The sequence below is a fragment of the Trachypithecus francoisi genome, unplaced genomic scaffold, assembly GCF_009764315.1.
Source record: "Trachypithecus francoisi isolate TF-2019V2 unplaced genomic scaffold, Tfra_2.0 Lachesis_group6, whole genome shotgun sequence".
NCBI lineage: Eukaryota > Metazoa > Chordata > Mammalia > Primates > Cercopithecidae > Trachypithecus > Trachypithecus francoisi.
In genome coordinates, this window is record NW_022681471.1 from 7714165 (window position 1) to 7727470 (window position 13306).

General features: G+C 44.9%; 1 protein-coding gene across 1 annotated transcript in view; it reads right to left on the reverse strand.

Moving 5' to 3' along the window:
• Positions 1-2310: 2310 nt before the first annotated feature.
• Positions 2311-13306, reverse strand: part of LOC117078422 (melanoma-associated antigen C3-like) — a 140677-nt gene continuing 129681 nt past the window's right edge. Inside the window, 7 exon segments of the mRNA XM_033201982.1 lie at positions 2311-2490; positions 2493-2516; positions 2664-3271; positions 4587-4661; positions 4739-4767; positions 4769-4911; positions 5469-5703. Coding sequence (XP_033057873.1) covers positions 2311-2490; positions 2493-2516; positions 2664-3271; positions 4587-4661; positions 4739-4767; positions 4769-4911; positions 5469-5703 — 1294 coding nt within the window.

Here is a 13306-nt window from a genome sequence, read left to right on the forward strand (position 1 = left end):
TTCACATCGAAAGGCCATTATCACAGAGGAACCAGGGAGAGGGATGGATGAGTCAGGGAACTTCTGCAGGGAGTGGGAATGGTCTATCTCAGGGGAAGGCCAGGTGCCTCTAGGCTCTTGCGCTGAGAGTTGAGCAGCCACCTCCAAGCACTCTACACCAGGAAAAATAGAGGCTAGTCTCATATCTATTCTGGTGCACATGTGACTCCTCAGTCCTCACACTTCAGAAGGGGAGACCGTAATGAGAAGTTAGTCAGGAGGCTGGGTTCCAGAGTTGCGCAAGAGAGCACACAGGGGAGATCAAAAGGAGGGGCAGGGGCTGTAATAGGAAAAGTTGCTGGGGTGGACAAATCTGCCAGCACCTGGACATTCAGCTCTCAAGAAACCTAGGGCTTAGAACAAGAGGACTTTAGGTAAAGAAAGCCAATAATGTTCCCCAAGTGTATTTTATTCCCATTTGACCTTCCATCTTGCTGCCTAACTTAATACCTTAGCCACACCGTTCATCTTTATTTCACCTGAGAGACATTAAGAAGTGTGAAAAGAAGTGATTTAACAGGCAAAGGCCTTCCTCAGGCTGGGAGGACTGGGGACAGTGTGGGCCTAAATGAATTCAGACCAGGGCTCATGTCACAACCTTGTCACATTCTAGCTATGTGGTCTTGGGAATTTATCAAGCATTATGAGCCTCAGGTTCTTCATGTGCAAAATCAGTTTGATAAGCCCTGTCTTGTAGAATTGCTGGAATGTACATAATGTGAATAACACACCTGCCACAGTGCCTGGCATATATTGGAATTTTCATAAATGGCAGTTGTTATCAATGATTACCACACCAAAGGTTACTGTCTTTTGTGAAATGTTCAGCTCTTAGTTTTGTTATCCCAAACATCTGAGAATATGTAGGCGAATGTGTCATGGAATACCAGCTTAACCAAAACTTTGGCTTCATAAATAAAACTCAGTACATTTTTTTTCTGAAAGGGTATATTGTGTAATTTGGAAAAGGCAAGGCATCTTCAGCTGGAATGCAACTCAAAGATGCTAGAATTTGAGTCAAACACCAACTCCTTTATACCTTCCCCATTGCTCATCCTTCCAAACCACTATTTTTATTTATCCTCCAGTAAAAATCTAGCCCTTGCTTACAGTTGCCCACATCACAACTGAAATAACCTAATTAAATGTCTTTCAATGGAGTAGGCTCTGGTTCTCCCAAGCCAGGCAATTAAGTGCCAGCCTAGAGGCTTCTGAGCAACACTTCAAGGGATTGTCGCCCTATGTCTCAGGAAACCCTTGCAGATGATGGTTATCAATCACCTAGTTCTTGCACTGTGTTCAAGCTCACCAGTTAGAGAGCTGCAAGACACCTTCTATTAATTTCCCATGTGGAGACTCCTCTCTGCCTCATCCTCCACCAGAAGGAACTACTCAGAGCAGTTTTCCATTCCAGGTTTTTCTATCACCTTCTGAGAGTCTGGGCCCTGCCACTACCCAGCTTCATAACAATCAGCTCCCACAGAAGCACCAGAAGTTTCCCCAAGGGCAAAACTGTCATAGCTCTGGGCCCTTTTACTTGAAGGCTCTATCTGGAGTTTCACCTCCCCACTCCTTTTTAAACTAGTTTTTATGATTGTAGAGAGTATCTTACCACACTCCTGATATGGCTTCTGAACCTAGACTCTAACATTTTATGGGTGGAGATAAGTCTTGGTTTTCACAGTATCCTCACTACTAAGAGCACGCTCCACAAGCAACTGCTCAAAGAATGTCTAACAAATAGTCACTGAGGCTTTTATTTATTAAGATTTAATTTCTGCTACTTTCTTGAATAAACCAAGCAAAGCCAGGTATATATCCTTAATTTGGAGCAACAACAAAGTAACATGATAAGGATATGCAAATATCACCATACTTTATTCTGTTCCACCATTTAACTGCTGAGTCAATTTCAAATTTTAGAGAAAATTCTTATCCGAACACCACATTATGTTGTTTCAGTTCACAAAATAAGACAGATTTTCCCTTTGTTTCTTATGAAATATCAAACTCTCTCTTAAATCAGACAAACAGCAATACAAATGTGAATAATATTCATAAACTAAGATTCTGAAGTGAATTAAACCAATTGGAAGGAGAAGCATTTGTAAAATATACCCCCCCACACACAGAAAATGTTAAACTCTTAAGTCACTCATATGAAACAGAAACACAAAAAACACTGTGGTCCCTCCACCTCCACTCTGGACCTCCACTGCCTAGAACCTCGTCTGCCATATTCAAACACAGAGGGGAAATCTGCTTTAGACATCACTCAGGACAGAAGTTGGTGGACATGACACTGGGGCTTGCACTGTCTGTGGCAGTAGCATCATCTGTGGTGTCAATTACAGCCTGGGCTCTGTCTTCCACATCTTTCAAAGCATCCATGTACCAGGATGGAAATGAACTAGGGATGATACTGGATAGCTTGGCTAAAAACTCTAGGACTTTTCTCTTGCTGGCCTCTGAATGGGCTCTTGGACCCCATGAGAATTCATAACGTGGAGGAGCGTTGTTGGGCACCTCCCAGTACTCCAGGTACTTTCTCTGCACCCAATCTATAGTGAGCAGCTTTCTGGGATTCCCATATATAAAGTGCTCTGCTCCCTCCCAGCACACACCCCGATTGCACTCAACACTTCCCAGAGGACCTCCTCAGGGACACAGCTGCCCTTTATGGAGATCATACTGAGAATAAGAATCAGGAGACAGTTCTGGGGCATGCCCTGGTCATCAATCAGGCTTCCCTTATAGGTGAGGTCTAATGTGTCTTCAAAGAAATAGGAGTGGTTGTCGGGGTCCATATCAGTCAGGGCAATGCCAAAAATTAGCTCCATGAGCTCATGGGCTTTCCCGAATATCACAGGAAAATAGTCGCTATACTTCTTGATGACAGTCGTCAGCATCTCTGCCTTTGGGACAGGCTCTTTTGTTTGATATTTGAGGAGAAGAAACTGCATCAACTCAGCCACCTTTTCATCCAGGGCATACCTGGGCAAGGATTCACTTTCTGGCAAGGCCTGCCAGGTAGCTGTATCCTCCTCTTCTTCACTGCTGGACTCCTCATCCAATCGGGTCCACAAAAGAGGGGATGAGCAGGAGTTTAGAGGACTCTGGGGAGGACTCTGTGGAGGACCCTGGGGAGAGATCTCGGGAGGACCCTGGGGAGGAATCTCAGGAGGACTCTGGGGAAGAGGTGGCATCCCAGCAGCAGGCATATCCTCATCTTCTGGAGCACCCAGAATCAGAGTAGAGAGTGAGGATGAGGAAGAGGAAGAGGAGGAGGGGAATAAAAAGTAGAAAGAGGAAGGGGAAGTGGAGGAGGCATCCTCCTCTTCCTCATCTATGGAATCCTGTGCATCTACCAAGTCCTCTATCACACTCGGGTTCTGGAAGTCTTCCTCAAAGCTGAGGCATGGAAGGTTTGGAAAGAGGCATGAGACCTGTTGTTCAGGAGCAGCAGGTAAACGTGTGAGCAGGGATGGGGATGACAGGATCCCACAGGCCTGAGGAAGACAGTGACAGTGTGAGTGGCTTCAGCTGAGAAACTCATCTATGATGGCTCTCACAAAGACCGGCTTACAGCTCTTCTTCTCTTAAGGTGGTGCTCTAGGGCCTGACAGGTCTCCTGTCTTCCTAAGAGGTTTGTTCCCTCAGAATCTGTAGGAGGATGTGAGAAAGCACCTCGGGATACAGATGCCAGGCAGAACCACAGGCTCCGGGACTGACAGTAGGTGGGAAGGGCCGGGTGCTATGGGGTCTCCCCTGTTTGTGGGGGTAGGGCCCTTGGTACACAGTCAGGGTGTGCACTCACTTTGACTCCTGATTTTGCCTGGGCCTCCTCTGCGGTGCTGGTTTTAGGAAGTGTGCCTCAGACCCAGGTCTTCAACTGCTGGTTCCTGGAGCACCTGCAAGAGGAAGTGAGGGAGCCCCTCAGGCTAAAGAGTGCAAGCAGAGCCTTGGGCCTCCCAGGGCTGACAGCTGGGGCTGGCCAGACACCCAGAACCCCACAGTTCTGGACTGCATGGTCCCATCAGAATTTAATTAGCATCCTCACCTTTTCTCAGACAGGGTCATGTCCCTACCACTCTTCTGGCCTGAGCCAAAACTTCAGAGCAAACTCCACATCCCTGAGAGCAGTGGCAGGTGGTGCGGTGGCAGTCGCCTCCCAGCACTGTACCACGGGGGTAGTCGAGGTGTCCTCACGTCCGTTCTGATGCACATGTGACTCCTCAGTCCTCACGCTTATCCCCAGCAGGGCCTGGGAATCTTCCCTCTGCCGACTGGAGGCAGCTCTCCCTGCTGACTTGCCATGGGACCCCCCAGACCAAGGCCTCCTCCTCCCCTACACCCCTCACCCAGCAGGGAGGTAAATAAGTACCAGCCTAGAGACTCCCGCGGCCGCTCAGCCTGAGCTGGCAGGGGAGCTCTACGAGGGCTGGTATGAAGAGCAGGGTGGGAATCTCTGGGAATCTGTCCTCTGAGGTGGGGGTTCCCCCGGTCCTCCTCAAAGTCTTCCTACTTATTCCCTAGAGGGCCGGCACCCCCTCCCTTCTTCTGTTGTGGGGACGCCAAGGTCAGCCCCCAGCAGCCATCTTCCTGTCAGTGGCCTGCAAGTCCTAGGGCAGGGCAGGGCGGACCAGGGCTGCTTCTCTCCTTGGTGAGAGGTCCCTCAGTTCTCCCTTAGGCCCCTTACCTTGAGGATTGCCCAGGTCTAAGACTTCTCTCTGCTGACCTGAGTCCAGACTCCTCACAAAATGCCTCAGGTCCTTCAGACTCCCACAATGCAAGTCGGGAAAGCACATCCGAGAACCCTGCCAAGGTTGACCAGGGTTGACAGGAGGGGCAGCATGGGGCGGGGTCTCCTCTCTATGGAAAAACCACCCCCCACCTCTCCACCTCCTTCCACCTTTTCCTGACCACTTCCCCACACTCCACTTCTTCCTGCCCTCCTCAGGGCCCCTCCCACCCCTTTGTGCTGATCTCCCTACCCCTTCCCACCCCTTCCTGCCACTTCCCAGTCGTCTTTCACCACTTCCTCCCCTCCTCCCGGTCCCATCCCACACTTTCCCACCCTCCTCCCATTCCTCTTTCACCACTTCCTCTGCTTCTCCCTGCCCCCTCCCACTCCCTACCACCCTCCTCCCTGCCCCCTTCCACTCCTTTCCACCCTCCTCCCTGTCCCCTTCCACCCCTTCCCGCCCTCCTCCCTGACCCCTCTCTCCCCATAATGCCCACTTCCCTGCCCCTTCCCACCCTTTCCTGTTCACCTTTTGCCCCCTTTCACCTTTTATTGCCCACATTCCCACTACTCCAACTCCTTCCTGCCCACCTTCCCACTCCCTCCCACCTTTTCCTACCCACCTCCCAACTTCCTCCCACCCCCGGGGCCTACCAACCTGCCCCTTCCACTCCTTCCTGCCTACCTCCCCACTCCCACCTATTCCTGTCCACTTCCCAGCCCTTCGCCCACTCTCCCTGCCCACTTCTCTGTTTTTCCCTCTCCACCTCTTTTGTCCAGAGGTGACAGCAAGGAGTGGCTGGGCGACACCTGGGCCTCCCCTCCATGTTGGGAGGTCACTGTCCTTCCACAGAGTTCCCTTCTTGCTTGTTGGCCAGCCCCGGGCCTCCTTTCTCTGCTGAACTGAAGCTGCCCGGTGTCTGAAATGAGGTGGGACGGCCCCTCTGTCTTCCTTAAGGTTTTACTCCTTCCGGGGCCTGCACTCCCCCCTTCTCCTGTCCAGACAGCAACGGTTGTTCTGTCATCCTCTAAAATCCATTCCAAAAGCTTCTACTTTAAGTACTGCCGTGTGTGAAGTTAATATAATCTCTCTCCTAAGCTATGTCAAAGGCTCCCTTCATTTTGCTTCTTTTCCTACCCTTGTCCCAGAAAAATCCATTGTCTTTTCAGCAGCCTGTGTGTGATTTTTAAAAAATTATTTTTTAAATCTTATTAATATGTTATCAATTTTTATTAATTTTAAAAATACACTTATCAGATTTAACTATTATGTGAAACTGTATGTATTTTGGCAAATGCATGGAGTTCCATATCTACCAACCAAGTGTCACACTGACCAGTTCCATCACCTGAAAAATCCCCTGTCCATCTCTTTTGAGGTCAGTCAAGACACTTCTCCAAAGATTCTAGCACCTGTGCTCTGTTTCCAGTTCATACAGTTTTAACTTTCACATTATGTCATATGAGTAGGTTCACAAAACATGGATTTAAAAGTGTGGCTGTATCATTTTTTATGTCAACTAGTAAGAAATGAGAATTCCTCTTGTTGCATAGGCCCTCTTACATTTAGTATTTGATTTTCAGATTTCAGCCATTCTAATAAGCCTGTGTTTGAATCTCCTTTGGTTTTTGTTTGCATCTTCCTTTATGACAAATGACGTTGGTCATCTTTTTTTATACGCCTTTTTCTGATTGGTATATTCTCTTCAGCAAAGTGTCTGTTCAAATCATTTGTGTCTTTTTAAAAACTAACAGACATCATTTTCAGAGCATTGCTAATCCAAACATACAAAGAGAAAACTTCATCAAAGTTACAGAGTTCCCACATACCTCTGCCCCCCCATTCCTGCCCTATGCACACACACACACACACACTGTGTCTCCTATTATTTATATTTTGTATTATTATGGCATGTTTGCAACAATTGATGGACCTGTATTGATATTTCATTATTAGGTCAAGTCCACAGTTTACATCAGGAATCACTCGACGTTGGGGATGCTATAGGTTTTGATAAGCGTGTGATGGTGAATATTCATCATTACAGTATCACACTGACTTGTTACACCATTCTAAATCTCCTGTGTGCTCCACCTATCAATCCCCCTTGCCCCAACCCTAACCTCTCAGCCTCTGGAAACCACTGATATTTTTAGTGTATTCATAGTTACCTGTTTCTGAATATTGTATGATTGGAATAATACATTATGTAGCCTTTTAAGATTTTCTTCTTTCACTTAGCCTTATGCTTTTATGATTCCTCCAGGTCCGTCCTACCAACAATGACTGAAAGTCCCTGTTGCTCAACATACGGGTCAACATTTGATGTTTTGGTGTTCTGGATGTCGGCCATTTTCCTGGGTGCAGAGTGCTATCTCCTAGGTGCTTTAATTTGCAATTCTCAAATGACATATAAAATTGAAATATGCTCATTTTAAATTCCTATATATTCACTGTTTGTGTACCTGTTTATAGTTTTTGTCCACTTTAAATTGGGTTTTCTATTTTCTCATGATTGGGTTTCAGTGTTTTGTGCATATTTGAATATATCTTTTATCAGATATGTGTTTCACAAAACATTTATCCCAGTCTCCGGCTTGTCTTTTCCTGATCTTAACAGTGACTTTTCAGAGTAAAAGCTTTTAGTTTTAATTAAGTCCAATGTATCTCTTTTTTCTTAGGTAGCTGGTACTTTTAGTATTGCATCTGAAAAAGTTATCATCAAAACCAAGGTTACCCAGGGTTTGCACCCATAAGTTTAACCAAATTTTGGTGTTACATCTAAAAAAGTCATCACCAAACCCAAAGTCACCTAGGGTTTGCCCCCATAAGTTTGGCCAGCATTTAAAACGCTGATAAAATATGTTTGTGAATAAATGAATCATTTCCCCATAGACAATTATGGGGAATAATAATAATTTCCTCTATTAATGTGAAAGAATTAACTGGTGAAATATTTTAGGAAAAAAGTCAGTAACATTTAAAAAATGTAAAATATTCACACTGACTCAGTTTCCTCATTAAAATGCTTTCCTTATAAGTAATTATACGTACTTGTCCCACAATTTATGCTCAGAGATATTGATTGTATTTACAAGAATTATAGCCACAAAAGATAAACAAATATTTGTTCATCAGAAGATCTGTTCAATTTGTTATTGCACAGAAATAAATTAGAATTCTAGGAAGTAGTCCCCAAAGTAAGATAGATCTATTAACATTTGTGCTGCCATGGAAAGATCTTGGATCCATTTCAATACGTGATTACACTGACATGTTAGGGATGCCATAGCAATGTACCACAGCCGGGATGACATAAACAACAGAAATATATTGTCTCACAGTTTTGGAGTCTGGTAGTCAAAAAGCAAGGTGTATACAAGGTTGATTCCTTCTGAGGGCTGTGATGAAAAGTTGTATTCCAGGCCTCTCTCCTTGCCTTGTAGATGGTTGTCTTCAGTCCATATATGCTCACATTATCATCCTTCTACTCATATCTCTATGTCCAAATGTCCCCTTTTTAAAATGACTCCCATCATATTTGATTAGGGCCAGTATTAATAACCTCATTTTAACTTGATTGCCTCTGAAATAATCCTATCTCCAAATAATGTCACATTTTTAATTTCAAGGTAGAATTTTAGGGGACTGCAATTGAAACTATCATAGTGGCAAAGGCAAGTGGCATACTTATATGTATATCCTTCCTCATGTTTTGTTATATTTATACACACACACATATATATGCATATATATGTATATATGTATATATAGGCATATATATACACACATTACATTACCACATCTATCTTTTAAAAACTTGAAATTAGCTTTAAAAATTTACACACCACATTGTGGGAAGTTCTGAGTAGGGGGCTGATTTTTGGAGGAAATTTGCAGAGGAAAGAATTGTGATTTCTGTGTATTTTTATCATTTTTTTTGCAACAATAATATATGCAGTATTTATTTGTAAGAAAAGCATTACAGTAAGCCTAATACAAGGAAGAGGAGCAGTGTAGTACTCAGATAAAGTAACAGTGAGCTAATGGAATGAAAACATTTCCTGAAATTTAAATGATTTAACACAACAAGTTTATTTTTGTGCATATAAATTCTGATTTTAGTTGGCAGCGTGTTACGAGCTGAATTATACCCCTGCCTCCAAATGTACACATACAAAGTCACTGCATTTAGAGATAGAGCCTTTGAAGAGGTAATTAAGGGAAAATGAGATTTTATGGTTAGGATCTTATTCAATATGACTGGTCTTTTCACAAGAAGAGGAGATTAGGATACAGACACATAGAAAAAGGGACAAACATGCAAAAAGTCAGTGAGAACGTGGCGATCTGCAAGCCAAAGAGAGCCCGCAGAAGAATTCAAACCAGCCAACATCTTGATGTTGGATTTTTTAGTCTCTGGAAATGTGAATAAATACATTTCTATTGTTTAATCACACATCTGCATACCACTTCATCAAATTTCTTTGTCACCAATTTTCCAATCGTGCTTCCTCCAAGTCCCTGACCACCCAGCCAAACCACTGGCTACAGCCCGTGCATAAGTGTATCAGAGCAAAGTGCAAAACCAGGTGCACTGTTTGAAGTTCTGCCCACTTAGAAGTCCCTTCACCACTGTCCTTCAGGGATGTCCTGGAAAGGGGCTGTAGTGCTGCAGCTGTCCACTTTTGGGCAGTGCCTGCATATCGTGCAGAACCATCAGTGAACCAGGCTCTAGTTTTCTCTTCCTCCATCAACTGATCATAGGGAACTCCCCACAGGACCATCAGTGCAGGCTAGGGGAGAGAAGGCAGGGTGGCAGGGGTGGAGACCATGGACATTTGTGTCACTTCCTCATGTAACTTATTTGTGTCTTCAGGACCTGCTCAAGCCCAATAGCATATATACCACTTCCATTTGATGATGGAATGCTGCTGTGCATGACCCGCTTTATGGCAGGATGGGACAGAAAGCACCCAGTTCATGATAGGCAGTTCAGGTTGCATGGTGATTTGATGGCCTATAGTCAAACCTTCAGTTTCCCCCAAAACCCAGTAACAGGCCAAGAGCTGTCTCTCAAAAGGAGAGTCGTTATCTGCAGAAGATGGCAGGGCCTTGCTCCAAAGTCCTAGAGGCCCCTGCTGTGATTCACCTATGGGGGCCTGCCAAAGGCTCCAAACAGCATCCCTATCTGCCACTGACACCTCAAGCACCATTGGATCTGCTGGGTCATACAGCCCGTGACAGAGCAGCTTGCACACCAGCCTGGACCTGTTGCAGAGCCTTCTCCTGTTCTGAACCTCACTCAAAACTGGCAGCCTTTTGGGTCACTCGGTAAATGAACCGGAGTAACACACCCAAATGAGGAATGCGTTGTCTCCATAATCCCAATACCCCAATAGGCATTGTGCCTGTTTCTTGCAGGGGCCTCATGCAGCAACTTATCCTTCACCCTGTAAGGAAATCTCAACTGCCCCCACACCACTGCACCCCTAGAAATTTGACTGAGGTAGAAGGTCCCTGAATTTTAGTTAGATTATTTCCCATCCTCTGGCATGCAAATGTCTCACCAATAAGTCCAGTGTGTTTGCTACTTCTCACTCAATGGATCCAATCAGCATAATGCCATCAATGTAATCGACCAGTGTGATATGTTGTGTAAGGAAAAATTGATCAAGTTCTCTCCTAATAAGATTATGACACAAAGCAGGAGAGTGGAGGTACCCCTGAGGTAGGACAGTAAAGGTATATTGCTGGCCATGCCAGCTGAAGGCAAATTGCGTCTGGTGGGCCTTATGGACAGGAATGGAGAAAAAGGCATTTGCCAAATCAATGCCTGCATCCCAGGTATCAGGAGACGTGTTAATTTGCTCAAGCAATGAAACTTCATCTGGTACAGCAGCTGCAGTTGGAATCACCACTTAGGTAAGCTTACAATAATCCAATCATTCTCCAAGATCCATCTGTCTTCTGCACAGGTCAAATGGGAGAGCTGAATGGGGATGTGGTGGGAATCACCTGCATATTTCAGTTCCTCGATGGTGGCACTAATCTCCACAATCCCTCCAGGGATGCGATATTGTTTTTGATTTATTATTTTTCTAGGTAGAGGCAGCTCTAATGTCTTCCATTTGGCCTTTCCCTTCCCTTTATAATAAGGGAAAGGATACACTCGAAAAGAACTGCTTAAGTTTTTTAATTTATATAAACAGAAATCTGGAGAACAGGCATGGGAATGGATATTAAGGTTGTGAGATAATGGTGGAAGGAACACAGAGTTTAATCAGACTGAATTTATTGATTTGGGCCTACTAAGTAGGGATTATGCATTTAACGTTGCAGCTTGGGGAGTTAAAAAAGGTTCTAAGGCCAGGCACAGTGCCTCATGCCTGTAGTGAGATTTGTAATTTCCAGATTACTCAGTGGGCCATTTTTAAATCCACGTTTCAGCTAACCAAGCAAGTATACTATGAGAACTTTTTTTTTTTTCTGAGGCAGAGTCTCACTCTGTCACCCAGGCTGGAGTGCAGTGGTGCGATCTCAGCTCACTTCATAATAGCCTTTCCCTTCATAATGGCCCTCACCCTACCAGTCAGGGAGCCAATGTGGGGGTTCTGCAAGCTGCTAAGTATGTCTATGCCAATTATGCATTTTGGTCCTGGGAAAATGGCCACAGGATGAGTCCGGGGACCCACTGGACCCAATGTAAGTCGAACCTGAGCTAAATTTTTATTAATTATCTGGCCTCCAAAAGCCCCTACTTTAATTGGAGGACCAAATTGTCATTTTGGGTCCCCTGGAATCAATGTCAGCTCAGAGCCAGTGTCAGTAGTCCCGAAATGTCTAATTATTTCCCTTTTCCAATGCACAGTTACCCTGGTAAAAGGTCAGAGGTGTCCTTGGGGAAGGATGGGAGAAAGATTAACAGCATAAATTGTTGATAGTATAGTGGAGTCCCTCCTCAAGGGGACCCAGCCTCCCCTTCATTCAGGAGGTTCTGGGTCTGCAAACTTGCTCAAGTCTAGAAATTGAGGGGCCGTTATTCTCTGTTTTTATAATTTGAATTAGTTTTTTGTCCACTTAACATGGAAGCTTTCTGCTTATATAAATTAAGTAGGAATGCAGTAGGCTTCCTATCAATTTCAGTTCTAGAAATACTGTGATTAACTAGCCAATGCCAGAGCTCTACAGGAGTCAAACTATTCTGATTGCTGCTTTGCCTCTATTGTCCATTATGGTAGCTATGCCCGTCTTGCCTTCGATGGTCGAGTGCTGCCACTTGGCCCCCGCACCTCAGGATCCAATTATTCCCATTGTATTTAAATTTTATAGTTGAGTAACTGCAATTTCCACTCTTAGATCTGGCATACAGAGAAGAGCAATCCCTACAGATCTCTTCAAAGATGTAAGTGCTGCCCTCACAAATCTGTTTCACAAAGCATTGGTCAAGGGCATATCTTCTGAACTCTCCCAGCTGGGATGAGTAGGTCTAAAATGACTAATCCACTCCAGCATCACAATTTCCCTAAGCATTTGGATCCCTTCCTCTACACTAAACCAAGGCAAGAAATCAGGCATTTCCAGATTACTCAGTGGGCCATTTTTAAATCCACGTTTCAGCTAACCAAGCAAGTATACTATGAGAACTTTTTTTTTTTTTCTGAGGCAGAGTCTCACTCTGTCACCCAGGCTGGAGTGCAGTGGTGCGATCTCAGCTCACTGCAACCTCTGCCTCCCGGGTTCAAGCAATTCTGTACCTCAGCCTCCCGAGTAGCTGGGATTACATGTGCCCACCACCATGTCCAGCTAATTTTTGTATTTTTAGTAGAGACGGGGTTTCACCATCTTGGCCAGGCTGGTCTTGAACTCCTGACCTCATGATCCACCCGCCTCAGTCTTCCAAAGGGCTGGGACTACAGGCATGAGGCACTGTGCCTGGCCTTAGAACCTTTTTTAACTCCCCAAGCTGCAACGTTAAATGCATAATCCCTACTTAGTAGGCCCAAATCAATAAATTCAGTCTGATAAACTCTGTGTTCCTTCCACATTATCTCACAACCTTAATATCCATTCCCATGCCTGTCCTCCAGATTTCTGTTTATATAAATTAAAAAACTTAAGCAGTTCTTTTCGAGTGTAGTGCACCCCCTCGTGGGTCATACTCTGAACTTCACTTCTAGGGGCCCGCCAGGACTTTAGCTTAGTTATAGGTCTAGAAACAAACAGGGGTGTTGGGGGTGGGTCCTGAGGAGAAGCAACATTATCTTGACTGGTAACTGCCTCAGATGAGGCCATCACTGTTGCCTCAGGAAGCACAGGGTTTATCTCCTTAGACAAAGGTGGAAATTTCAGCTCTTTCTCTACAGGAGATAAGACTCATACTCAGGGCAACCTCAGCAGATTTGAGGCTCAGTATCTGCTTCTGAAGCCAGAAGTTGGAATCCCTAAGTTCATCATTTTCTTTCAACCCTTTGTCCAGTGAATTTAGGAGCGACCAATCAACTTCATTATGTTCCTTGATT